The sequence below is a fragment of the Culex pipiens genome, chromosome 1 (genome assembly GCF_016801865.2).
Source record: "Culex pipiens pallens isolate TS chromosome 1, TS_CPP_V2, whole genome shotgun sequence".
Taxonomy (NCBI): domain Eukaryota; kingdom Metazoa; phylum Arthropoda; class Insecta; order Diptera; family Culicidae; genus Culex; species Culex pipiens.
In genome coordinates, this window is record NC_068937.1 from 51,571,343 (window position 1) to 51,595,433 (window position 24,091).

Below are 24,091 nucleotides of genomic sequence, written 5' to 3' on the forward strand. Positions count from 1 at the left end.
TTGAAATTTTAGTGACTGGCATTCTTTAGGCCTCAAATAAGCTGTTAACATCAAAACAATCGAAACTTTGTATAGAATTTTACTAGAATTTAAAGAAATCAAAACCATAATTTTCTGCTTTACCTTCCCGGTGCTTCGCACGCCTCTGAAATATTTCAGTGAAATTTTTCTCAGTTTTGGTAAACTCATATGTTTATTTTATTTAATTGTTTTAGCATTGACTACAGCGTTCAAACCAATTTAAAATGAAAGTTGATGTTAGAATTCATCAAATAACACAGTTTTGACAATTATTATGCAAACTTATATTCAAATAATTGATAAAACAAGATGAGTTGTCCGGGTTTCGAAGCATCCGGGAATTCGAATCATGACGTCACATGAAGCTTTTTATTCCTTACATCCAAACGAACGATTTCTGATATCCAATACATCGTGTTCGATTGACAGCTTTCTGTAACTCCATGTGACGCCAATGCTCATTTTTAGGTTGAAACAAGCTGTTCCAGTTTGTAATATTTGACTAGAGTAAGCAGGATGAACTGTTTATTTACAATATCATTTTGGAATATTTTTTTTGCTAGATATACCGACACCCTTGTCAGAAAATGTTGTTTTCCTCGTTTGGGTGCATTCTTCATAATTTACCATTGCTTATTTACTGCTTTCTTTAAAATTTATTATAAATCAACTCACTCTCCCAAAATTTACCACAAGAGAGACACGAGCGAACGAACGAGTGGGCAAGTTCTCCGAGATCCTCGCGTTCATTCTGAACTTGGAGATCCGATATGAGATCTTCGCTCGGGATCAGTTCTGATCGGTAATCTGAGCTGGAAGCATCACTTCTGGATATCGAGCGCTGGTTCTTCGCGGGTTCACCGACGTCTTCGGTCGGTTCTTAAGAAGTACTTGTGAAATGATCAACTCCAACAAGTGATCGATAGTTACTGCAACAATAGGGTGTTTGATAAGTTTAACAAATTGTCGCTCAAGTTGACTGATCTTCGCGTGGACGGTGCTCGCAAAACCGGTTTAGTGCGTATGTAAATCGCGCTGGAAAATCTACGAAACAGACCAGAACCGCCGTCAACCATATCCGCCTTATTCCGGATCATCTTTTGGGGGAAGGAGGGTTTGACAGTAGATATCAACGAATGCGATAACGAAGAGAAGGCCATGAAATCTGCACAATACGTCGTCGACGTCGTCACCGTGCGATTACCTTCAGCATCCAAGTGACCGCAGCCGTCGGGCCGTCATCTGAAGTGATCAAAAACCGTAACAAATCAAAGCAGGCGTGGTACACCGCTTGACCGCCGGAACTGTTTTGTTTGGCCTACTGTTTGTGTGTTACAAGGTAAATAACCTTGCTGAGAAGAGCCTGAAGAAGTTGCAACAGGTCGGACTTAGGAAGCAGTCACGATTTGAGCTGGAAGGAAGGTTGCATTACTCAGCAATTTTTCAGGGAAGACAGCGACATGCTCGGAATTTATGAATATTCATAATTTTCTTGCGATCTATTTACAAGTGATGCTCGAGAGCTTAGTGGCTTTTAATTGTTATTATCGACAGTGTCAGTGATCTCACGTAGCTTTCTGTTGTCCAGATTTGTGTTTAGTTTAACCGTTGGTGATGATAGAAGTAAATTATTTAAGAAAATTTACTATTATTACAAGTGTTCGGAAATCGGTAAAATTTCAAACAAATTAATATCAGTGACATAAACTTGTATTGCCTCAATCAATAATCAAGTGATTGGAATTCATCATTCTAGATTAAATATTCAAAAGGGCCTATCTGCATAGAAAACCCAAGACTCATTGGTTGTTTTGAAAATTTACTTTAGCGTTCTTCTAGTGTGTAATGCCGGTGTTTCCTCTCCGCTTTCAATTAGGGATTTCGCACCGTTCATCAAAATGTTCTACAATCAATTTGCCACGATTGCAGTCGTTTTTGGGTTAGTCACATTTACGCTCAGTTTCGATTACACCGGAGGAGATGAGCTGTACGGTAAGTTTGGTTTTTTTTAGTTAGTAACTGCTTTGGGGGTTTGTCCTATGGCTATTAGTTTTTGCATTCAAACTATGTAGTATCTTCTGCCTTACCTTAAATTAATGCTTAATGAAAAAATAGTATAACACAAGTTTAAAATATAAACTATGAGGTCATGTAATTTTGACGCAACCTAATTTTCATGTATCTGAGTACAAATGGATTGTAATCAGTCAAGTTTGAACGCTTTTAGTGGTATTGATGACTATATCAGATTTTATATGAATAAGCAATACCATATTCACGATAGGTTTGTTGATGTCTACGGGATGGCCCATTGACAAAGCTAATGTAACCAAAGGTGACTTTTGAGCATTTAGAAGGTTTTTATTTTCTAATATTTTTTTATTACACTGAAACCCCGATGGTTTGACAACAATTGTTGTCAAACGAACGGGGTCAGTTTTTAGTTTGACACCGTCTTTACACGGAGCTCACACACACTACCAAACGTTTGTTTTGAAAGTGTACGTGAGCGCGGTGTAAAAAGTGACAGTTCGTCACTTTTTAGTTTGACTTTGACCAACCAACGGGGTACAAACTAAAAAAGTGTCAAACGAAAAAGTGACCAACCACCGGGGGTTGAGTGTATCTGAAAAGTAAAGAAATGTTGGCGAGGAATTCGCATAATCAAGTATGGACTGTATTAAAATTCTAACAATATGATTATCGATCGTTTTTTACTTCGTATCTATTTATTTAAAAAAAACTCAATCATGATTTTTCTCCTCTCTGAAGAATTTGAAATAGATCCATCCTATCACCATGGCGGAAATCGTTGCTTTTGAAACCTGCGAAACAAAATTAATATTTAAAAAAACATCTCAATTTTCAATTTAAAATTCACTCACGTTGGCCCTTCCTCGGATTGTTTGTGCGTTAAAGTACCGCGTGAAACCCTTCAGCGAGGGGTCATCCTTGAGGATCTCTCCCTCTCGTCTTTGCGGCTGCGGTGTTGGAGCTGGTTTTGCCTCTGAACACATTCTACGGATGCAATTTGAAACCACCGGAATTTTGGACATTTTTTGGGAAATTATTGACAGAACTCGATTAAACAGATCGTTGGTGACGTGACTTTGTAAAAATGTGACTACTTTGATTTGTAATTTAAACCTGTGAACTCAAGGGGGTAAAACTTAAAAAATAATATAAAAAATAAATGAATAATAATACCTAGGCAAAAACGTTGTTATAATTTCGTTTGAGCAACCTGCCAAAAATGTATGGAATTTCGAAATTTTTGTTTTCATGGAACAAACATACTTTTTGCCCAGGTATTCAAAAACGTGGGTTTTATAGAAAACCTAGATATATGGGTATCAAAAGATCGGAAATTTTATGCCCTTTCCGATGCCACATAGGTTGACTTGTGAATTGTGGACCGGTTTGGATGCCGGCGGATTTTCCGACGACGTAATTCCGGGTTGGTACGAAATTCCAACGAAAAATCTATTCTAGCGATACAAATACCCCCAAAACGATGTTATACCTACTCCAGAATTTTTATTTAGCAATTCTATGGTCATATATTGACATTTAGATAAATTGAAAGTTTGCAAAATTTAGTTTAGATAAGTTTCGTATATACTATAGAATTTCCAGAGTTATATAAACTTTTATACTAAATATTTAGTAAACTTTATATTCAATCCAAGTTATTTTTTTAATCAGTCAAGGATGCCTATTTGGAGTTGGGAGACTGGATTTATGGTGATTTGTCAACAGTTGATATTATTTTTGTAAATTTTTCGATAGGTGTACAAACTTTTTTTGCACCTTTTTTGATTTCTGTAATAGTATTTGTTATATAACTTTTTATAGAAATCATCTTTTCATGAGCTTTTTGTAGCAAAATGTATGGCATGAGTTTTTGAACAAAAAGTAGTACTAGGTTTCTGTCAAACTTTAAATTGTTTACATGTTTCATCACAAATTGTGCATAGAGCTCAAGGGGTGTAAATACTTTTTTACATTCTGTATATAATACAATTATGCGGATTGACAGCAATTTATTGTAGTTTCCATTTGGATGTATCAATAAGATTTTTTATTTCTAAAGCAATTCAATGCTCCAAAATTAAACTATAAAAATGTAGCATTAATTATCAAGAAATTTCGCTTCAAAGTGGAGTGCCAGCAATCTGAAACGAGCCCCTCAATTTTCAGAGGACGATCCGTGCAAGCTGAGTAACGGTTCCGCCGGAATTTGCACCGTCAGCGGCAAGTGCGCCTGGTTCGTGACAAACGTGATCCAGAAACGGCTCGTGCCGTACCGCAGCGTGGTCAGATGCGGCTTCAACCGCAACGACGAAATCGTCTGCTGCCCACCGACGAGGTGAGTATTGATGATTGTAGCGAGTGAGTAAGGGTAGAGGCTTGAACTTGAATGGAATGCAAACTGAGGATATTGAACTGGTAGGATTTTCTATTCAAATCAATATTTTGACTAACCTTATTTCAAGAGTGATCAGATATTTGACAAATATCTATATATAATAAAACTTGCTGGATCATATTTTCTATGTCATCTTAACATAATAATTTTCAAATTATGGACATTATTTATTTTAAAAGTAAGACATTTTAAAATTGCCCACATTCGCATAAATGTCCCATATACAAAAAAACGCAAGTTTGTCCCACACATAAGGCTTCTTGTTAAGTTTTCACGATAAACAACTGGATTTCTTCCAGATTTCTAGATCAACGTGCTTTTTTCTGATAGAACTCACAATTTTGAACCAAACAGTATCAATAAAGCAAAAGAATTGTGTCACGTTTTCCAGAAAAACTATTCCCCAGAAATCCTCAGAATGAATCGTTCCCAAGAAAAACAATCCCCAGAATGTACCGTTTGTATCGTGGAAATTATTGCACTCCTTCGTTATATCGTCAGCTGTGTGCTATCTTGTGACATAGACCATTTTGGTTGAAAATGAGTTAATGATGATATTTTTCTATACTTAACAAACACTACAAGATGCTTTAACCCGATTTTGGAAACTCGCTTCCGTTTCCCGGATATCGCAATACACACTTGTGACATAGACCAATTAATCATCAAAATGATTGTGCACACTTGTGACACGTCATACATATTGTTGGAAAATGTGGAAAATTTCTCTTGTTTTTCACAAATTTATGTACACACATACTTTCTAAAGGCAATGCAACCTTTTCTTTTTGAAAATATACTGATTAAGTCGGTTAAACTATTGATTTAAGCCTATTTTAGTTTGTATGGGAATTCTGTGCACACTTGTGACACGTAGTACAAATTTACTTTCGAAACACACTTGTGACACGTGCTTTTCAGATTTTTGTTTACATTATTTACTGTATCTTTTAACTGGTGTAACCAAATTAGTTGAAACTTGGAGCGTTTGTTAAGCGATAGCATACGAACCGATTGCTTCAAAAAGTATGGCTCTATCATTCGTAGTTTTGAAATTATTTACTGACAAACTTTGAAAATTGATATTCTCGAGAAGTACTAAATGGTCGTTGTCACAAGATAGCACACAACTGACGATATTTTGATCGCTATTTTTCTACACTCAAACCCCGGTGGTTTGACACCAACTGTTGTCAAACGAACGGGGTCACTTTTTAGTTTGACACCCCTTTTACACAAAGTTCACACACACTATCAAACGTTTGTTTTGATAGTGTGCGTGAGCGCCGTGAAAAAAGTGACAGTTCGTCACTTTTTAGTTTGACTTTGACCAACCAACGGGGTACAAACTAAAAAGATGTCAAACGAAAAAGTGACCAATCACCGGGGGTTGAGTGTACTCACAATCAACTTTTCTCGATCGCAATTTGTCAACGATCTAAAAATATCTAAATTTTCTAAACATTTCTAAATATTAAAAAAAAAAACTTTGAAATTTCTTAAATTTAAGAGAGTTACCTTTTCTAAAGAAGGACAATTGTACTTTAAAGTTTTCTTATAGCGAAATGATTTTTCGTTGACAATTTAATATAATTATGCAAAATAAGCAATGGAGTAAAATGGAATTAAGCCAAAAGACTTTATGTCAAAAGGAGTACACCCATAATCCAATTTGAATTTTTCTAAGAATTTCCCTTCTTTGCATAATACAAAATCAGTCCAGCCAGTTCCGAGAAAGACAGAATTTGAATCTGAGTCGATAACGTCATGATTCGAATTCCCGGACGCTTCGAAACCCGGACACTTCATCCTGTTTTATCAATTATTTGGATATAAGTTCGCATTATGAATGTCAAAACTGTTTTATTTGATGAATTCCAACATCAACTTTCATTTAAAGTTTGTTTGAACGCTGTAGTTAATGCCAAAACAGTCAAATAAAATTAAATTATAAGTTTACCAAAAATGCGAAACATTTCGCTTGAAATATTTCATAGGCGTTCGAAGCACCGGGAAGGCAAAGTAGAAATTTATGGTTTCGATTTCCTTAAATTCTAGCAAATTTTTACATAAACTATCGATTGTTTTGATGTTAACAGCTTATTTGAGACCTAAAGAATGCCATTCACTAACATTTCAGTCCAAATTTGTGCGATTCATAAGTAAAATCGAGTGTCCGGAATTCGAAGCAAAAGTGTCCGGAATTCGAATCAGCTTTTATCAGTGTCCGGGATTCGAAGCACAACAAGTCATTTTAATTTTAAAATTCTGATGAAAAATTGTTAGAAAAGACATATTTTGCATGCATTTTCTTGAAACTGACTGTTTATACTACATCCTGATGATGTTTCGACATTTCCAACTTATAACATGATTTTTTGCCAGCTGTAACAAAAATGATATGCTACTAAGTGTCCGGATTTCGAATCATGACGTTATACATATACGTGAAGGTAGGTCTGCGGGACCTATTTAAGAGCGAGTCCACGAACAGGGCATACCAAAGCGTCCTCAACCTCAGATGGTAGTCCCAGATATCCCCGAGTTGATATCAAGATGGAACATTTTTTTATTTGAAATTGAAAATTGTGCCATATTTTCACTAAAATGCCAATAATTCCTTTTAAATTTAACCAATTGGGATGCTTTGGCTTGCATTTTGTTGTATTTTTCAAGTCCTTTCAGATGCATTTTGAATTTTGAAATTAAATTGAATTTTCCCAAAGTTACATCCTTTTTAAGATTTTTGAAGTTTTTTTACCATAAAACTTAGTGTCCCGATTTACCCCGCTACCCGTTGACCTCGAGTGCTCATACCTGATGCAAGTTTTATATGTACAAACAACCCCTGAAAATTACAGGTATATTGGTGAGGTCGATGCTAGATTGGTATGCTTTGCTCGTGGATTCGCTCTTAAGAAGTTCTTTTTTCGAGTGATTTCATAGTCTATCCTCAATGAGGTGAGAAAGGCAAAAATTGCATCCTGATTTAACATTTTCTATTATTTTCTCAAGAATCCCGGGACAGGCCCGGAAGGAATCCAAAGAGCAGTTGCCTACCTCCGAAGGCAAGTTGGTTACCGATTCCGGAATGGCCATTACCGTTACCGTACCGTTTTTAATCATTAAATCAAACTTCATAATACGCATGGGACAATTATGGGAAAAGAGGCAGTGTGTTTAAAAATCAATTCCGAACTAGAACCTATAAAATTCAAGAAAACTGAAAATTTCACGTGATCATGAGCCTCCACGGTATGGTCCCAAACCCGATTCTCAAATTGACGTCAATTCGACCCGTTTTGCATCAAAACATCTCTGCCACTTCAACAAAGTCGCTTCTTCTCGTTCAGCTTAGGGCCACGAAACTCCCGCAAGGCGTCGCAGGCATGCGAACACTTTCGCGACTCGACCAAGCTGTCCTTTCTGATCGTCGGAGGTGAGGAAGCCGAAGAGGGGGACGTTCCGTTTATCGCTGCCCTGGGGTATGAGTCGTCCGCCGGAGGAGCCGGGCCGGACCAGTACGAATGGGGCTGCGGGTCGAGTTTGATTTCGCCGAGGTTCCTGCTGACGGCGGGACATTGCATACGGACGGCTCGACGGCCGATCATTGCCCGGATGGGCATTTTAAACCTGGTTAAGCCCGATTTGGACAACATGCAGGAATCGACGCTGAAGGTGAGTTGGGCTTCTTAGTGTTGAGCTCTGAATTAGGCTAGTAACTTCTTCCAGAGGTTCATACCACATCCGGACTACAAACCTCCCAGCAAGTACAACGACATTGCGCTGATCGAGGTGGATCAACCGTTCAAGTACGATGATTACGTGAACGCGGCCTGTTTGTTCACCAGCCTGGACGATCTTCAACCCTCGCGATTGCTGGTGGCCTCCGGTTGGGGTCTTACGGAAGGTAAGTAGTTGAAGACTACCGCGTAGAGATGTTTCTTTCACGATTGTTGCTCGAGTTGTTTTCAAGCCGCTGCAAATTTTTTTTTTGTTATGACTAACGCATTTATTTAAAAAAAATCTCAAATTCTTGGTCATTTCCAGCCGAAACCCGATCGGACGTGCTGCTCAAGGTGAACCTGACCACGGAACCGCTCAAGCAGTGTGACCAGGAATACCGCACCGCAATTGGCCCACAATCGACCAAACTGGCCAACGGGGTCATCGCGTCGCAGTACTGCACCATCGGATCCCGAATCGAGACCGGGGCGGCCGCCGGCAGGAGACGGGACTCGTGCAACGGAGATTCTGGTGGACCGCTGCACTTCCTAGACGAAGCGGTCAGTCGGTTCTTCCTGGTGGGCGTGACTTCGTTCGGGCTGGGCTGTGGTGAAACGGCCAGTATCTACACCCGGGTGGCGGCCTACCTGGACTGGCTCGAACCGATCGTGTGGCCGGACAGTGCCTCGCTGGTGGGGCGATGATGGGGAGGAGGAAGACGGGACAGTTAGGATAAATAAAGTAATTTAAAAAAAAAACGAACGAACTTGTCATGTTCTTACCCTCCTAACCAGTTTCTGCTCTGCCCTGACTCACAGGCCTTCACCGCCACCCACTTCTCGTCATCTGTTGTCATTGTCATTGCCTTGTCTGCTGATCAACCTGATGTCCAGCTAGAAACCTGTTCTGGTGCGTTATGCGCCACTGACCGCTCCTCCACTGATATGCAGATCTTCTCCACTCTCTTTCTCGCGCACTCTCTGTTGATCGCGTATACCTGATGATCCTCTCTCTCGCAAACTCTTGACCACTCATTCTCCGATGGTCATCTCACGGCGACGGTTCTGCTGGATCACTGGAGAGGAAACCAGCTGCGATCACCGACCCGCTCAGTGATCGTCCGAAGTTCTTAGCGCGCAGATCGCAGGCAGTTCGCGTAGTGGTGATCGCGGCCGGTTATTTTTTTGTGATTTTAGTGGGTGTTGTTGTTTCTGCCGTCCCAAGAAGCGACCTCATTTTTTTTTTTGCTTGCGGAGGTGTTCCGGACCGGAGGAACCACCACCGTCCCGACGATCAGCAGGGTGTTACGGGCAATGTGCCCGTGAAGATCGGTGTGACGTAACCTGATCGTGTATCAGTACATGGAAGAAATTTGGCAAATCGTTCGCGAAAAACTGTCCATCTAACCGTGAAGAGAGCTTCAAGGGTAGCGACATCTCTCTATGTTTACGTCGCTACGACTACAACCGCAAGATCTGCGCAGCTCATCGTATCAGCAGACGAAGATTCTGCCAAAGAAAAGAAAGAAGACGGCTACGACAACGACGATGATGACCTTTGGGAAACCCGCTCGTTTCCAGCTGTTGACGCTGAGCGCCGTCGTCATCAACGCGTTGCTGATGATCGCTTCCGCACGGGGCCAGCTGTACGGTAAGGGCGCCAAGGACGGAAAACCCCGTCTTCACAGCTTGACTGAACGCGCAGGAATCCCGGCCTTGTCTTGCGGGACCGGTTGTTTGTAATACAGATCGGTCGCTGCGCTTATGTTCTTCTTGTGTCATAGTAGGCGTTGCGTCGCCGCCGCGGATCTGTTTTTGCTTGTGTTTGTTTCGTTGTCGATTCTTCTTCGACGCGATCTAGAGTGCTCCGCCGCGGTGTTGATAACCTTTGAGGTCTTGCAGTGAGTCGGTGAGAGTGGCGGTGCAGTGAGCGGGCTTGCTTGGATGCGCGGCGGTAGAATGCTACAAGCTAGAACTTGACGAGTTCAGAATTGGGTTTGGTTGGGAATCACGTTTTTTTATGTTTTGTAGAAAAACGGAACATTTATGATGGTGTAACAAAATTCTGCTTGTGTGGATCACCAGTTTGAAACCCGCGGTGGTCGTTAAAAAATGATGTCATAGTGAATATCCTGCGCCGTTATTCTACGTCTTATCAAACAGTTTAGGAGGGGAAAATAAAAAAGAATCGAATATTAGGAGAACAATATGTTTTTCTATCGTGTATCTATTGTCGGCACAATAACATTTTGACGTTCGATAAATGCTTTTAAATATGCTTTAAATTGAAAATAAGCAACCATTACACAACAGAAGGTAAGAAAGCATTTTTTATCATAACTTTTGCATAACTTTTGCAAAATAAATTGAGAAATTAAAAGTGAGAGTGTGTGCGTTCAACATGGAGTTAAACTTTTCAAAGTGCCGTGGTAATCTTCACAGTAACTTTACAGAAAGTTTAACTCCATGTTGCACAAACTCTCACTTTTAATTTCTCGATAGTGATAATCGTCGAATTGGATAGAATTAATCGCAAATTTTCAACCAAACGTACAAGAACTCTGTGACTCATCATTCTATTTAAAATCGTAAATTTATAATAAATTGAAAATTTGATGTTAAGCTTTTAATGTAATTTTGAAAATAATTATTTTATATTGGTCTTGTTTCACATTATACGTTCCATTCGCGTTTGAATGCGTGACTTTTTTTATTAGGTCCTATATTAGGTTTTTTTTCGCGCAATAGAAGAGATGCGCACTTCTGTTTGGTGGTGCGCGGATAATAAACAAATGTAAACATTTAGTATATCCCTTTCACACCTTATGTCAATGTCCTTTCGTAAATAAAAGAAGCAATTTTTGGTACCAAACATGTATAGGTCATCGCTGAAATTTTAAAGTTATCGCAGTTTTAGTAAAATAAGATTTTTCCCGTTTTCGAAATTTTCTCGATTTTGCGCTCGACGTGCCGAAAATTTCAGCTTTAATTTTCAAAAAATCATGTCTCGGAATCCTGTTATTGAACACCTTCCATTTTTGAGTATACACTCAAACCCCAATGGTTTCACACCAAATGAACGGGGTCACTTTTTAGATTGACACCCCTTTTACACGGAGTTCACACACACTACCAATCGTTTGTTTTGATAGTGTGCTTGAGCGCCGTGTAAAAAGTGACAGTTCGTCACCTTTTAGTTTGACTTTGACCAACCAACGCGGTACAAACTAAAAAAGTGTCAAACGAAGAAGTGACCAACCACCGGGGGTTGAGTGTATGTTACTTAAAATTGTCCAAAGAATTCGATAAAAATATGTTTAGGCATAGGCTCTTTAGGATTTTTCGGTCTTTAGGCTATTTTTCCTAGAAAGACCAACTTATCACCTTTTATTTGCGACCAACACAACTAAAATCGGTTGAAATGGCGTGAAGTTATGATTTTTTGAAAAAAAAATGTTTTTTGCTAAAAATTACGAAAATGGCAATTTTTGGGACCACCCTAGCTCGGTGTAGGTCATCCTAATGGCCAAACTAAAAATATACGGGTCTAATAATTTAGGCCAAGGAACCCCCAAAGAAATTTAAAGCCCGATCGGAATTTTTTTTTTCGGTTTCTGCCCTCTTCAAATGGAATTTTTTAATGAGAACGAATAATGCTTCAAATTTATTTTTATTATTTTCTGTGGGCCAGCGCTGTATCCAAGCTAATTTTTAACAAACTAAGTCCATTAATCAATCAAGCCGTTTGTCGTGTTTATCGAAACCAATTGGTATTAACAAAATCTGAAAGTGCAGTTGATCCTCAAAAATCATTTTCGAGAAGCATGGTATGCATTAAACCACTCAATATCCATAGGACAAAAACCACCCCAAACCAAACTAAAACATAATTTCATTCCATAAATTTTTCCGAAAATCTTTGCAGAGGGCGATCCGTGCGGCCTCAGCGATGGAGCGTCCGGAATCTGCACCAAAGCCACCGACTGCCGTTGGTTTGTTCCGCGGAAAACCGAACGCAAGCACTGCAGCTGGTCCGAGGATCGTCTGACGGAGGTCATCTGCTGTAAAACGCCGGAACCGATCGGCGTCCGGTCGTCGTTGGCCTGCGAGCGTCAGCCGGAGCACATTTACACCGTGTTTCACATCATCGACGGCGAGGAAGCCGATCCGGGGGAGTTTCCGTTTATGGCCACGCTCGGTTTTCACAGCGACGCGGATGATGGCGCCGGGTACGATTACCGATGTGGGGCCAGTTTGATCACGAGAAGCTTTCTGCTGACGGCGGCGCATTGTTTCAAGCAGGGAAAGCCACTGGTGGCGCTGCTCGGAACGGTTAAGCTGGAGCCCGGCGAAGGAGTGCTGGTGATGATCAAGGTAGGGACTGGAGTCATAAGGGCGTAATATGGTTGCATAGAAAACAAAAATTTCCAAGATTACTGAGCACAGCCATTTTCAGATGCTTCTGAGTTCCTCAACAACTCTCAAAGTTTTTGAACGTTTGGTTTAGTCCCCTCTTGCGCAAAGCGACTGAATTTTCTATTTGAATTGGAATGGAGCATTTTTCTGAGATTTCGGCATTCGATTTTTTTTTGTATTTTTTAATCCAGCTGAAACTTTTTTGGTGCCTTTGATAATTTTCCATACAAATGTTAGAGCTGATATATGAAAATTCAAAAATCTGTATCTATTGACAGATTTTTTTATGGATTTGCTGTCTTCGAGAAAGTTGTAGGTATGGATATGGACTACACTCAAACCTCGATGGTTTGACACCAACTGTTGTCAAACGAACGGGGTCACTTTTTAGATTGACACCCCTTTTACACGGAGTTTACACACACTACCAAACGTTTGTTTTGATAGTGTGCGTGAGCGCCGTGTAAAAAGTGACAGTTCGTCACCTTTTAAAGTGTCAAACGAAAAAGTGACAAACCACCGGGGGATGAGTGTACACTGAAAAAATGATACAATTGGTGATTTTCAATTTCACTTTTTGTCTCTAAAACTTGATTTGCACAAAAACACTTTTATTATTAGGTGATATGTTTTAGGACATGCCAACTGTTCAGAAATATTCAGAATGTGCAAAAAATATTTGAACGAGTTATGAATTTTTGAATTAATACTGATTTTTTTTTTAAATCGAAATATTGGTAGAGCAATTCTCTACGAGATCGGTATTTTTTTTAATTTTAATTTTTATATTTTTTAATCCGACTGAAACTTTTTTGGTGCCTTCGGTACGGACAAAGAAGCTATTTTGCATAATTAGTTTGTCCATATAATTTTCCATACAAAAAATTTGGCAGCTGTCAATACAAAAACGATAGATGAAAATTCAAAATTGGAATACATTGGAAAAAAAACACGATAAAAAAATTTTTGGTGATTTTTTTCTTTAACTTTTTGTCACTAAAACTTGATTTGCAAAAAAACACTATTTTAATTATTTTTTTACATGTTTTAGGGGACATCAAATGCCAACTTTTAAGAAATTTCGAGGTTGTGCAAAAATCTTTGACCGAGTTATGAATTTTTGAATCAATACTGATTTTTAAAAAAATCAAAACATTGGTCGCAAAATTTTTTCAACTTTATTTATCGATGTAAAATCAAATTTGCAATCAAAAAGTACTTTAGTGAAATTTTGATAAAGTGCACCGCTTTCAAGTTAAGGCCAGTTTTTGGTAACTTTTTTGAAAATAGTCGCATTTTTTCATTTTTTTTTTTTAAATTAATGCACATGTTTTCCCACTTTTGAAAAAAAATATTTTTGAAAAGCTGAGAAAATTATCTATATTTTGCATTTTTAAACTTTGTTGAAACGACCCTTATTTGCTGAGATATTGCCATGCAAATGTTTAAAAACATGAAAATTGATGTTTTCCAAGTCTCACCCAAACAACCCACCATTTCGTAACGTTGATATCTCAGCAACTAATGGTCCGATTTACAATGTTAAAATATGAAACATTCGTAAAATTTTCCGATCTTTTCGAAAAAATAATTTTTGAATAAAGACTAACATTTCAAAAGGGCCAAATATTCAAAATTACGCCCTTCTAAAATGTCAGTTTTGCTTTAAAAATTTTAAAAATATTTTTTTCGAAAAGATCAGAAAATTTCACGAATGTTTCATATTTTAACATTGTAAATCGGACCATTAGTTGCTGAGATATCGACGTTACAAAATGGTGGGTTGTTTGGGTGAGACTCACTGCCGTTCTACGCATAATTGTCCCGTGGGTCCCTATTCGCCCTATATGTCCCTAATCACCCCGGTTAAAATTTTATCATCCTTATTTGTAATATTTTTGCAGATAAACAGGTAAACAGGATGAAATGCTTCGTAAAACTCATGATTTCGTGATAGAAAATTCTTGGTGGGACAATTATGCGTAGAAGTTCAACGATGGGACAAACAGACTTGGTGTTGTTTTCAATGATTTTCTGAACATAGTACGCTGCTACGACTTCAATCTAGACACATGGTTGTAAGACTCTTTCGGATATCAAGTAACACGTCGTTCTTGTTTCGAGTTCAAGCTTAGACTGGTTTATTGTTAACTTTGGAGTATAAACAAAGCTTAGGTTAGTGAGGTTTCTCTTCTAGAAATCCTCTCTTAATCTTACCACTCATATACGTAAAACTAAGCTTAAAAATGATAAAAAATCAGAATCGTCCAAAAATGACATGGAACAGTTATGCGTAGAACGGCAGCTTAAAAAACATAAATTTTCATGTTTTAAAACATTTGTATGGCAATATCTCAGCAACTAAGGGTCGTATCAACAAAGTTCAAAAAGTAAAGAAAAGAGATTTTTTTCAGCAATTCAACAGTATTTTTTTCAAAGGTGGGCAAACATGTGCACTAATTTTAAAAAATGAAAAAGCGCGACTATTTTCAAAAAAGTTACCTAAAAAGGGCTTTAACTTGAAAACGGTGCACTTTATCAAAATTTGACTTTTTGACAGCCAATTCGATTTTTCATCGAAAAATGAAGTTGAAAAATTTTTGCGACCAATATTTCGATTTAAAAAAAGTCAGTATTGATTCAAAAATTCATAACTCGGTCAAAGATTTTTTGCACGTTCTGAATATTTCTGAACAGTTGTCATTTGATGTCCTAAAACATATCAGAAAAAATAAAAAATAGTTCTTTGCAATTCAAGTTTTAGTGTCAAAAAGTGAAATTATAAATCACCAATGTTTGACGATGTATCGTTTTTCAGTGTTCATACCTACAACTTTGCCGAAGACACCAAATCGATAAAAATTCTTAATTTTCATGTATCATTTTTGTATTTTTGGCATGTATGGACAGTTGCCAAATTTGTATGAAAATTATATGGATAAACTAATGATACAAAATGGCTTCTTTGGGCATACCGAAGGCACCAAAAAAGTTTCAGCCGAATTAAAAAATACAAAAATTAAAAATTACCCAAAAAATACCGATTTCGTAGAGAATTGCACAATGGGAAAAAAAGGTCAAAAATGGAAATGACATGCCACGGTTTCAACATTTGAATAAAAAAGAAAGTGTTTTTAAGGGGTTACATACATGTTGAAAATCTTAATATTTCATATTTCCTAATATTTATTAAATCCTTGAAAAATATGAATTTCAATCCCTCCTGAATATTTCATGCAGATATGTCATGATTAAAGTGAGTAGAAAACGATTTAAGTTTAAGGTTTTGCCATGAGCAAAGCGGACTTTCAAACTTTGTGAGCGTTTTTCTCGGAACACCGAGTTGATTTATGGGTGCCATGATATTTCAAGATTGGATTTACCAAATTGGCTGAAATTTGGAGTGAAGACTCTCAAGACATATCCCGTGTGCATGACAAAGTCCGATTTTGATTTTTTTTTTTATTTACAAAAATCAAAGACTGACGATATTTTATATGAAAAACAGAAAAATATTTTTATTTTTTTTTTATTTAAATAAACTTTTTTTAAATCAGCCTTCGTCATGCACACGGGACCGGGTTAATAAGCCTTCACCAAAATTTTGAGCCGATTTGGTCGAAGCAATTATTCACCTGTCCAGTTGTTTTGCAATCATAAATTTCCAAATTTCTGGGTATTGACGAAAATTTTATTTCTGCGAAAAAAAAGTTTTTTGCAGTGCTGTACTTTGTAATTTTATAAAAATTCTAAATATTTTTAAACGAGCCTAAACATGCTTAATATGATTATTATTGCAGAAAAAGGCATTTTAGATTGTTTTCAGTTGATAAGGGACCATCCATAAACCACGTGGACACTTTAGGGGGGGGGGGGGGGTATGGCGATTGTCCACGATCCATACAAAAAAGATTTTTTTTGTATGGACAATTGTCCACGAGGGGGGGGGGGGGTTGAGAATTCCAAAAAAGTGTCCACGTGGTTTGTGGATGGTCCCTAAGACTCCTATTTCAATTGAAATTTTTAAGTTTTTTTTTTTTTTTTCGGACCAATTGATCATTTTAGGATGGTACAAATTTTATTTAATGTTTTTGTCCCTCAGGTTGAAAATTTCTTTAAAAGTGTTCACATGGTTTATGGATAGTCCAAAGATTAAAAAAAAACAAAATATGTTTTAAGACATTTTCCATAAATATTTGACAACAATCAAAAAATGCTTCAAACTGAGCCCAGAGGCCCCATTTTTAATACTCTTTTGGGTTGTCTCATTTCCAGGTTTTTAAGCGAAGATGGCGTTCGAATGGTGAACGTCCGAAATGTCAAAATCACGCATTGGTACCAATATTCCGAAAAAAAAGTGTGCTATGGCATGACAGCCACATTTGATTTCTAATGTTGGTGCTACTGCGTGTTTTTGACATTTCGGATGTTCACCATTCGAACGCCATCTTCGCTTAAAAACCTGGATACTTTTTGATTTGAGCAACATTATTTGTTTGGACCCGGGCTAACAAATATATTTCAAACAGCCAAATACAAAAATATACTTATTAATTTACAATATCATTTACCTTAGAGTCTTAGAGAATTACTAAGAGAAACTATAAATCTGGAATCGTTGTAGAAAGTCCATCGCCACCCGAACTACAATTCAAAGACAAAGCTCAACGACATCGCTCTCATCGAACTGGACCGAGAGGTGGACATCACCGATGAGGTCAATACAATTTGTCTATACGCTGACACAAAGGATGTCCCGGAGGGCACACAGCTTAAAACCGAGGGCTTCGGGATTATGGACACCGACCGTGAGTTCAGACCGTCTCCCCCTAAACACATTTACTTATTCTCTCTACTTTTAGGTCTGCTCCGTTCCAAGGTCCTGCTGAAGGTGAACCTGACGACTGTGGCATTGGACAAATGCACCGCAGAATTGAACATTCCCGGTCGGAAACTCGTGGAAACGCAGTACTGCGCCATCGGCAAGCAAAACCTCATGACCAAGTTCTTTGGGGACGCTTGCGAGGGCGATTCCGGCGGTCCGCTGCAGATCCTCCAGGACGGGAAGCACAAACTGGTCGGCGTGACCTCGTTTGGGGCCGGATGTGGCGCGGGAAAGCCGGGCGTTTACACGCGGGTGGCCAGCTATATCGGGTGGATCGAGTCGATCGTGTGGCCCTGAGACATCTTTAGAGTTTTTTGACAATAGTTTTAAAACGCAGTATTTACGCACCATTTTGGCCATTACAACGAACTTTACATAATTACAGCATTGTGTTCTAACAACCAATTGAAAAATAAACTTTTCATAAAAATACATGCAATACTTTTAAACGATTGGCAAATGGCACCGGATAGGGGAAATAAACCTATTCTAACCAATCCATATGAAGAATTTGCACGATTATGGCTTCAAAATAACTGTTCAAGCCATAAACTTACCAGCAACAGTTCCACTTCGAGTAAGTACCGTAAAACGGGGTGACTTTGATAGGTTTACGATTTTTCCGCAAAATGAAGAGTACAATAAAAAAAATACGTAAGGAATGGTTTAGAAACATACTGACCGTGGTAGAGAAGTGTTAAAAGTACCTCAAGAAGAACTTTTCATAAAATGTTGACAAGTTTAAAAAGTTGAACTACTCAAAGTGTCATGATTTTCTCAATGAACATGATTTTTAACATTCCAACGCCCAAGGCCCAAAAAAGTTGGAACGGTAACTTTAACTCAATGGTTTTCGGGCATAACTCAACCAATCGAGATTATTCTTCTTTCCAGTGATTTTTTAGGATGTCTAGATGATTCTAGAACTTTGCAGAACTTAATTCGATCAAATCTGTAATTTTTGCGATCAAAAACATCGTTCCAACTTTTTTTTGTGCGTGTAAAAAAATCGCCTAAAATTCCGAGGAGGCAGTCGTTTTAAAAAAAGGTGGAACCTCGGGTGGAACGATGTTTTCGGTCGCAGAAATTACAGATTTGTTCAAATTAAGTTCTGCAAAATTTTAGGATCATCTAGACATTCTTACAAATCTCTGGAAAAAAGAATCGTCCCGATTGGTTGAGTAATGCTCGAGAAGCAGAGAGTTGAAGCTACCGTTCCACCTTTTTTGGGAGGCTTGGGCGTACGTGTAAGTTGGACATGCGTTGGGCGTTCCAGTGTTAATCGGAAAACGGAATGCATTTTCGGATTCTTTGGACAATTTTCCACTAGGAGAAGGTTAAAAAAGTTTGTAAATAATAAATAATATGTGGTAATAAATAATAGGTAGATTTCCCCTATATGGTCCCAGCTTAATGTATAGGGAAAAATCAAAGCACACTAAGAAGGCTGCCTCGATCAGAGGACGCCACATGGCAATCAGCAACCACGTCATCAATTTTTGCTTTTAATGTGGTTTTTTTTATTTCTAGGACACTTTATTCAAGCAGATATTTGATCAAAAACACCTTAACAACGCTAAATGTAATTTTGAAGTCGATTTTGGAGTTATTTTCCTGCCACGTGGTGACTGATTGCCATGTGACGTCCTCTGATCGAGGAAGCCATCTTAGTGCTTTGATTTTTCCCTATACATTAACGTGAAGACTTCCATCATTGTCATGATTTTTCGTTCAAAGATATAATTTTTGCGTCGCTTTCAATATTTTTACAAAATTCCTTCAACAAGTTGTTTAGAATAGTGCCCTACACATGCTGATTCCTTTTGGTAACGATTATCCCATTCCTTGTAAAGTTATGGAAATCGTCATTAATCAATGATTGCCAACTAAGACGTCAATGACTGTGCCACAAAATTATATAAATTTTGAAGCACAATTGATTTAGATCAAAAATTCTTTCAGTGGCTTCAAGAAGGCAACAACCGGCACATGCTGATTCCTTTTGGTGCTGAAATTCGTTAAATTGAATTTAATACAGAATATTTTATAGTGATGATTAATTTTCTTCGAAAATGATCAACGGCTTCACCTTAAGCTGGGATCATGAAAATTTCTGCGACGTCGGAATGAATCCGGTTCAAGGCAAGACCAGGGGCCTCGGATCGTCTTGCACCCTTCGGAGGAATTGTTCCCCAGATCATCCCCTAGGACCCAATGGTATGCAAAAGTCGTCATTTGTTAACGGCTGTCTTGTACAGAGAAATTTACCTAAATGCTCCAGTTTTACGGGTTAATTCCCATTTAAACTTGTTCCTGCTCAACTCAAGCCAGTTTCCAACCAAATGGGCTGAAATTTTGGCCTGAGCCTCCATTTTGAGTACTCTTTCGGGCAATCTCATATAATTTTTGATTTGAGCAACTTTAATTTTTTTGACCCGGGCTAATGTTTATAAAAGTAATATGAATGAGGGGAACGATTGGTAATTAGACCACGGAGGGAATGTCCACAAGGTGTAGTTCTATCATCTCTCCTATGGTCATTTGTATTCGATGATCTTCTGAAAAAGTTGGCGAGACTCGGCTTTGAACTTATCAGCTAAGCGGATGACATCTGTATCTGTTCGTGGACAAATAGGTATTGAAATTTGTAACCGAATGCAATCGGCCTTGAATTTTATTTCAAAATGATGCAATAATTAGGATCTTGGTATAAATCCCTCTAAAACAGTTATAATGCCGTTCACAAGACGATGGACATTATTCGTGGAACAACCGTTGAGTATTCTAACGAAGTGAATCTGTTCCAATGGGACAATTTCCAACAGTTTTCCAAGCAGAAGTTTATGCAATCATTGAATGTTTGCACATTTCCCTCAAAAGAAATGATAGATTAGCTAATATTTGTATCTTTTCCGACAGCTTGGCAGCACTGAATGCTCTGAAAGGGTATACCTACCAGTCAAGACTAGTATGGGAAGGAATCAAATTACTAAAGCAATTGTCCCAAAAGCACAAAATGGCATTCTTCTCTCAAAAATGCACTGCGTTCACGACAGAATTCGTTTGAAATTTTCAATATAAAGCTAAAGAAGACAAGCCTGACAGTTGATCAAACAAAAAATGTTTGGACACTTTTTTCGAAAACTCAGTTTATGTTGACATTTCAATTTAATTGTTCGACGATTTCCGAGCACGTGGTTTCAAGCTTGTCAGCTGTCAGTCATTCCAATAAGCAAATTCGGATTCGCTCATTTGAATGCAGTTATATTCGAATTAGCGAATCCGCTCTGTATGCAATTAAATTGAGTTAAGTGTTTAATTGCATCTGAAGAACCTTCTGTTACCAAGTGGTTAATGAAAAGGAAATAGTTGCAAGGAACACCAAACTCTATGAACCAGCCATTCACACAAGTTGTAAAATTGTTATTTCGGAAGTAAAATGTATTGAATTGAATTGAAAATTGAGTTTAGTCTCAAAGCTTAAAATGATGCAATAAAATAATGATTACCATAAAAGTAACCAGTAATGCTACTACTAATGTGCCATTGAAATGTATTTCCCTACTAAGCGATAGATTAGGAACATATGTTTTAAAAATAAATTCAAATCATACTGATAATAGAAACAAAAAATGACGACGGATAACTTAATTGACTAAATTTTCTGTAGATTAATTAAGTCAAATCATTGATCAAGCAAAAAAAAAATAATCCATTTCATAACATTTAATTTCTTTCTCCTCCCTTCAACCTCTGCTCTGTTCCAGTTGGCGATCCCTGCTCGCAGAAGGATGGCACGCCCGGTTCCTGCGAAGTGTCCACCAAATGTCCCTGGTTCATCGAAAACATCATCAAAAAGAAGCGCTACGGCGATCGAGTCACGTGCGGCTTCGATGGTCAGGTGGAGGTCATCTGTTGCAACAATTCGATCCCAATTGGGACGCGATCGTCAATAGCGTGCGATCGAGCTCCGCCCATCGAGAATCGGCTGACTTTCCATATAATTGACGGGGAAGAGGCGGAGGACGGCGAGTTTCCGTTTATGGCCGCGCTTGGGTACGAGAGTGAGGAGATTCCGAACGGGTACGATTACCGGTGCGGGGCCAGCATGATCTCGGACAGTTTTCTGCTTACGGCGGCCCATTGCATTCCCACGAAGAGCCGACCCGTGGTGGCGCTGCTCGGAACGAACGATCTGGCCGCGGTCAACCCGGGGGTAGTCGTGAACATAAAGGTAAGATATGCGACAGGTCGTAGGTTGAATTCACCTGACTCACGTGCCAGGTCATTGCAGGAATTCTACCCCCATCCAAAGTACCGAACCAGCCAGAGTTACAACGACATCGCGCTGATCGAACTGGAACGATCCGTGATCAACGAGCCAAACGTGAGTCCAATCTGTCTGTTTAGCAGTACGAAGGATCTGGAGGAGTCCGTGACGCTGACGGCGGAAGGTTACGGCATCGTTGACGTCGATCGTAAGTTCTTCTTCACAAATCTATAAAATCAACCTCAACCAAAACCGATCCCCTTGATACCGTCCCACAGGTCAAATGCGATCGCAGCACCTGATGAAGGTCAACCTGACGACGGTGGCGCTGGACAAGTGCAACCAATCGTTCGCGGACAACAACCTGCTCAAAAACAATCGGAAGCTCCCGCAAGGGCTGATCGACACGCAGTACTGTGCCACCGGGCGGGAAAACACCGTCACCAAGCAGATCGGAGACACGTGCCAGGGTGATTCCGGCGGTCCGCTGCAGATCGTGCAGGACGAAAAGTACAAGCTGATCGGAGTGACCTCGTTTGGGAACGGGTGCGGTTCGAACACGCCCAGCGTTTACACCCGCGTCGCGGCCTACATCGAGTGGATCGAGTCGGTGGTGTGGGGCAAGTGAGGGTTATCTGACATAAGGGTTTATCGAGTGACTGCATACAATACAGGAGATTAATGGACAGATTCAGAAATAAAGTTGGATTTCGATGATATGTATTGTTTTTTTCGTTGGTTTTATTGTAGCTTTAAGCGCAGTACGCACCTTCCAAAAAATGGGGTCAAGAAACGGCTCAACAAAAGAGATAAATTTACAGGATTAAAGAGTGCAAAAATCGGATCATAAAAAACCCATCATGTTAGTTGATCAAACCACAAACACTGAACATTTTATTATTACCACAATTTTGTCCTACATCACCAACGTCGCCTCGAGCAAATTCACAACGTCATCGAAGCTGTCGGCCTGCGTTCGGACGCAAATGTCCACCCTCCGGTATGCACCCCCAGCCAGATCCTCGTGGGTATCGCGCACCTGCAGCTTCACGTTCCGCCGGAAGTGAATGTTCAGCTCGGGAATGCAAATCTCCGTCCCGTAGGGCACCTTCAACCGCGGATCCATCCCGACCGTCACGTACGGCGCTCGGTTGTCCAAAAAGTCCTGCAACGTGTACAACTTCTTGAACTTGAGGTCCGTGAAGTCGCGCTTGCTGGCGCCATCGTACTGGGGCCGGTACGCGGTCAGCATGACCTTCTCGTGGGTCACGTTGCCGGGGCACTCGAGCTCGTGCGGGTCGAAGGAATCTGCGAAACGGAACGAAATGTTGAAGATCGTGCAGATACTCACACAGAATATCTCAAACTTACAGTCAAACTGCTTGCCAAGTACGGTAGCCAGACCTAAGCCCACCGCCCACAACAGGGTGCGGATCACCGACGACGATTGCTTGGAGCGTGGCATGTTGGTTTGCACTTCCTCCCTGACCTGATCGACGACTGACGATCGATGGATCGATTGGACCCGTTTTGGGTGTGCCAACTTGCAAGTAACTGAGTGCAACAACAAATAATTGTTATGCTCAAGTCAGCGAAAATGTTTTTGATGTGGAATCATCAAATTGAGAACTTATGGTGCACTGTTGTAGCCCTGTAAGATGAGGTAATAAAAAACATTTAAAATTATTTATCAAATGAAAATTCATAATAAAAAAATAAAAATTTGAGGCCGCGGTTTTAACATGTGAATGAAAATAGTGTTTTAAAATGCATTACACATTTGTCCAGTTGTTTTGTAATCATAAGTTTCCAAAATGTCTACGTATGTATTGACGAAAATTTTATTTTTGCGAAAAAATTCAGTTCCATAAAGGTTCAAAATATTTTTAAACGAGCCCAAACATGCTAAAGATGTTAGCAATGCAGAATAGAGCATTTTAGACTATTTTCCGCTGATTAGACTTCCATTTCCACCAGTGTTGTGATTTTGAGCGCACATTCGCTCATGAGCGAGCAATTTTCACTCATTCGTGAGGAGGAGCGCTACGCGAGCTGGCTCACGTTTGCTCCTGCTCATGTTTGCTCATGAATTTTATGAGCAAAAATCAGCCCGGGAGCATGTTGACAGCTCCCATACAAACTGAGCGTACCTCTTTTTGTGGGCCCAGTGGGCCTAAGATGGCGGCCCTTGATATAGTTTTTGCCTTGTTTCGGTTTAAAACCACAAAATAAGCAGTTTGGAATCATTTTTGTAGAAAACTTGTTTAGAGATACGCCTTGTCCAAATATTAGTCTAGAACAGTTGAAAGGAGCGTGCCACGAAAGACGTCACGAAAAAAAAGTTT

The 24,091-nt window shown here is 39.2% G+C and overlaps 3 protein-coding genes across 3 annotated transcripts; 2 read left to right on the forward strand and 1 right to left on the reverse strand.

The window, feature by feature from the left end:
* The first annotated feature begins 1,897 nt into the window (after positions 1–1,897).
* On the forward strand, positions 1,898–8,925 carry LOC120429858 (serine protease persephone-like). Its single transcript, XM_039594966.2, has 5 exons — positions 1,898–2,013; positions 4,222–4,390; positions 7,804–8,128; positions 8,183–8,360; positions 8,501–8,925. Exons 1-5 carry the CDS (start codon positions 1,920–1,922, stop codon positions 8,878–8,880), a joined length of 1,146 nt encoding a protein of 381 aa, XP_039450900.1. The 5' UTR covers positions 1,898–1,919; the 3' UTR covers positions 8,881–8,925.
* Positions 8,926–9,244: 319 nt separating this feature from the next.
* LOC120413329 (transmembrane protease serine 9-like) lies at positions 9,245–22,465 on the forward strand. The gene is made up of 7 exons (XM_039574107.2): positions 9,245–9,826; positions 12,101–12,549; positions 17,216–17,399; positions 17,454–17,771; positions 21,244–21,710; positions 21,771–21,954; positions 22,025–22,465. The coding sequence occupies exons 1-7, from the start codon at positions 9,619–9,621 to the stop codon at positions 22,372–22,374; spliced, it is 2,160 nt and encodes a 719-aa protein (XP_039430041.1). The 5' UTR covers positions 9,245–9,618; the 3' UTR covers positions 22,375–22,465.
* A 166-nt stretch (positions 22,466–22,631) lies between these two features.
* LOC120413338 (uncharacterized) lies at positions 22,632–23,227 on the reverse strand. The gene is made up of 2 exons (XM_039574119.2): positions 23,118–23,227; positions 22,632–23,054 (listed from the first exon to the last, which is right to left on the reverse strand). The coding sequence occupies exons 1-2, from the start codon at positions 23,209–23,211 to the stop codon at positions 22,663–22,665; spliced, it is 486 nt and encodes a 161-aa protein (XP_039430053.1). The 5' UTR covers positions 23,212–23,227; the 3' UTR covers positions 22,632–22,662.
* Between the last annotated feature and the right edge of the window lie 864 nt (positions 23,228–24,091).

Bases quoted from the DNA above. Each gene is read 5' to 3' on its own strand.
- LOC120429858 (XM_039594966.2), top strand. From the start codon at position 1,920: ATGTTCTACAATCAATTTGCCACGATTGCAGTCGTTTTTGGGTTAGTC. The intron at 4,391-7,803 runs GTGAGTATTGAT...CTTCTCGTTCAG, and splicing joins GTCTGCTGCCCACCGACGAG to CTTAGGGCCACGAAACTCCC. The intron at 8,129-8,182 runs GTGAGTTGGGCT...AACTTCTTCCAG, and splicing joins TGCAGGAATCGACGCTGAAG to AGGTTCATACCACATCCGGA.
- LOC120413329 (XM_039574107.2), top strand. From the start codon at position 9,619: ATGTTTACGTCGCTACGACTACAACCGCAAGATCTGCGCAGCTCATCG. The intron at 17,400-17,453 runs GTGAGTTCAGAC...CTCTACTTTTAG, and splicing joins CGGGATTATGGACACCGACC to GTCTGCTCCGTTCCAAGGTC. The intron at 21,711-21,770 runs GTAAGATATGCG...AGGTCATTGCAG, and splicing joins GGGTAGTCGTGAACATAAAG to GAATTCTACCCCCATCCAAA.
- LOC120413338 (XM_039574119.2), bottom strand. From the start codon at position 23,211: ATGCCACGCTCCAAGCAATCGTCGTCGGTGATCCGCACCCTGTTGTGG. The intron at 23,055-23,117 runs GTAAGTTTGAGA...TCCGTTTCGCAG, and splicing joins ACTTGGCAAGCAGTTTGACT to ATTCCTTCGACCCGCACGAG.